This window comes from Nuphar pumila, chromosome 11 (genome assembly GCF_984573655.1).
Source record: "Nuphar pumila chromosome 11, dmNupPumi1.hap1.1, whole genome shotgun sequence".
In the NCBI taxonomy this organism is placed as follows: Eukaryota; Viridiplantae; Streptophyta; class Magnoliopsida; order Nymphaeales; family Nymphaeaceae; genus Nuphar; species Nuphar pumila.
Genome location: NC_143259.1, coordinates 98,750,771 through 98,754,096, shown reverse-complemented (window position 1 = coordinate 98,754,096; position 3,326 = coordinate 98,750,771). Strand labels below are relative to the sequence as shown.

Genomic DNA, 3,326 nt, shown 5'->3' with positions numbered 1-3,326 from the left:
GTTGGTTGGAAAGAAATTGTGCACTCTTCCAACATCAGCTTCCTTCAATGAAGATCACCCATTCTATATCAAATAACTGCCTTTTGTTTTTTTTCAGACCTTTCTTGGACTGTGGCACTTGGGATTTTATGGGCAACATTTAGTCGCCTTTCTAGTTTATTTGTTCTCGTCTTGCTTGTTCTTTATGGATCATTATATAGAAGTTTCAAAAGGCAAAAAACAAAAAGAAATCTAGATGGTCCTTGTTGTCAAAACCAGTCTGAGAAAGGTGAAGCGGATGACCTACTTTTCCAGTTTCAAACGTAGGGTAGCAAACCGTAGGAGTGCTACTGGTGGTAGGAAAGGTTAGTCAACCAGCGTGGACTAAATTCCTTGATATACATTGAAAATTTCAAACCAAAAATATACACCAATGACTAACCTTAACTTTCTGCACATCACTAAAGGGATTGGTGATCCATATTTCATTTTTGAAGTGAACAATCCCCCTTTAAATTCCTCCACTAATCTTTTGATCTCATAACTGCTCTCTCTCTCTCTCTCTCTCTCTGATGGAAGCTGAAAATGGTTTCTCGCAGCCTGGTTTGAAACATGAGCTTGGAAATAGTCGCCATGATAAAGTCTATGTTTTGCTAAGATTTCTAGCATTTGGGGCCACTTTTTCTGCTGCCCTTGTGATGGGTCTTAACAAGCAAACCATAAACATGATTGTAGGTCTGGACAACAACGCCCCTAAATTTGGACACGTCACTGCCAAATTTCAACACACCTCAGCTTTTGTGTAATCTCTCTCTCTCTCTCTCTCTCTCTCTCTCTCTCTCTCTCTCTCTCACACACACACACACAAGTTGAGTGGTTTTGCTTATCTGCAAGGTGAAATTTGATCATGTGAGGCAGGTTTTTCGTCGTAGCTAATAGCGTAGCTGCTTTTTACTCCTTGGTGGCCTTGTTGCTTCCTTTGGGGAAGGTTGTTGGCTGCTTCAGCAAGTTCCCTTCATGTGGTCTAACTACCACCCTTGTTCTGGCCCTTGCTGATTTGGTGAGAGCTCATCACCTGTAATACTAAATTCAGTATAGCTTTGCTTCCTGCCAACACCAACACGCCCATTGAAAATGTAGCTCAAGAGAATATTTGACAGTGGAGAGTGCGGATTCTCCACACACGTAGGGCTGGAAGGAAGACTAACCAAGCATCTCGACTTGGCTCTGTTTCACTCATCCCAAACTCGTTCATTACAGATAGCCGAATTGAGCACGAACAAGGGGTGTTTGCCTCAGCTCGGCTCTTATAAGTTCATTTATATAGCGTAAGATAGAATTTGTGCATCATTCATATCAAAATAAGCATCTTAACTCAACTGGTTGGTTAGATATGCTTGCATCCAACGGATCAGGGGTTCCATGGGTTACATTCTCACTATCCACCCTTCGATAAAAAAAAGATTTTTCATTTAGGTGAGCCAGCGGGCTCATACAAGTTGAGCTCGGCTCTGCTCGCACTAGCCATATGAGCTGAGCCTGAACACTACATGGCTGTAAGCGAGCGGAACCCAAACAGCCTCTGTTTGGTTCGTTCAGTTCGTTTACCAGCCACACACACAACGTCAGCACTCAGTGTGGGGCCCAAATAACTCTCTCTCTCTCTCTCTCTCTCTCTCTCTCTCTCTCTCTCTCTCTCTCGTGCGTGCACACACACACATTATGGTTTGAAACAATGTTCAGTATGCGGTCTGTAAATCGATACGCTTCACCACTGAATCAGCTATATTTTAATAAATGTAAAAAAATACTAAAAATTAAATTTTAATATTATTCTAATGGTTCTAACATGTGTCACATTATGATTGACACGCAATATTTTTTTAATCTTTTTTAGACGATTCACTTGAGTATCAGTACCGGCCGGCCGATACAGCTGAATCGTTGGCCAAACGATTCAGGAACGATACGATACTGACAACATTGGTTTGAAAATGCTAATGAATTAAAACTTCCCAACTCTTGGGGTGCATTTGGATACTGAGGTCAGACTTCTTATATAAACAAGAATTCTTAGCAGACACCACAATTACTTTGTTTGGGGGTTCTTTCTGAGGACAAAGATAGGCATCTACTGTTATAATATAATCTACCATCTATAAAGATAGACAATTATATTTCCTGAACTGTGAGGCCTATTAGTTTTCTCACTTGCCATTTCTAGATATGTGATATATTTCACTGCAATGAGATTTTACATTTACTTGGCCAACATTAAACTCAAAGATACCCTAACAAAAGTGACAGTAATATGTGTAAAATAAATGGAAAAACATATTGAGGAACCTAATCTTGCGCATACAGGGCATGGTGGCTCTAGTGTCAGCAGGTGGAGCAGCAGCAGCTTCAATAGCAAAATTGGCAAGCACTGGGGATTCGCATGCACTCTGGAATAAAATATGTGATAGGTTTGATGTATATTGTAGGCATGGTGGTGGCGCACTAATTGCTTCCTTCCTTGGAGTGGTGATCTTTATGATGCTCAATGTGCTTTCCACTCTTTATCTCTACAAATTAGCCAACATCAAGAAGATATAGCAATGCCAGCCTCTTAAATCTTGGGGGATCTGAAAATATGTTTCACTTTGTTGTGCTAAAACATTTGGGCCTTTTGTTGTACACATAAATATGTGGATTAAACATGCTTCTGTAAGTTGATTTTCATTAGTATCTTCCATTCACCAATGATCACCCACAAAGTGAACTCAATACTGACTCGGAAACCTCAACAGAGTAGTTTTAACTTAAAACCTATGCTTTCTCTCGCCATGCTCCAAGTAGGGATGGTAAATGAACTGGTCCTACTTTCAGCTTATCTTCGTTCAGCTTGCATGGCAGCTGAAAGGAGGGTGGTGTGTTCTCCCCAAAACACAAATTCGCGTGTTCCTGTGTGTGTGGAGGAATATCTTGGGACCCGCGATAATTCATATGCCAATGTTGCCCACGATGACTTTATAATAAAATAACATATAAAAAAGGTAGATATGCTTTTGACGGAAATGTCCTCCGATAAGATAGATATGCGTTGGATGAAAATGTCTTCCCGTTCCCCATAAATAGATTTGCACATTTTGCCTTTGTTTTTAGTTTGTGTTACAACACATGGCCGCCTTCTCGTTCCTGCCTTATGAGTTGTGAAGCCTGATTCAAAGTTTTTGCCTTTGCAAGAAGGGGGGTTCGGGGGCTCCCCCTGGCACTGGTCCCGCTGCGCGGTCAGTGAGAGGGGGTATAGGGGGGCAGCGCCTCCCGATTTTTTTTTGGGGGCTTATGTTTGAGACTCAGTTTCT

At 41.3% G+C, this 3,326-nt stretch overlaps 1 protein-coding gene across 1 annotated transcript; it reads left to right on the top strand.

The window, feature by feature from the left end:
- The first annotated feature begins 551 nt into the window (after positions 1–551).
- LOC149822582 (CASP-like protein 1B2) lies at positions 552–2,577 on the top strand. The gene is made up of 3 exons (XM_089980309.1): positions 552–781; positions 898–1,039; positions 2,344–2,577. The coding sequence occupies exons 1-3, from the start codon at positions 552–554 to the stop codon at positions 2,575–2,577; spliced, it is 606 nt and encodes a 201-aa protein (XP_089836435.1).
- The last annotated feature ends 749 nt before the right edge of the window (positions 2,578–3,326 follow it).

Coding starts and splice junctions, on each gene's coding strand:
- LOC149822582 (XM_089980309.1), top strand. CDS start 552: ATGGAAGCTGAAAATGGTTTCTCGCAGCCTGGTTTGAAACATGAGCTT. Junction 782..897: donor CAACACACCTCAGCTTTTGT/GTAATCTCTCTC, acceptor CATGTGAGGCAG/GTTTTTCGTCGTAGCTAATA. Junction 1,040..2,343: donor TTCTGGCCCTTGCTGATTTG/GTGAGAGCTCAT, acceptor TTGCGCATACAG/GGCATGGTGGCTCTAGTGTC.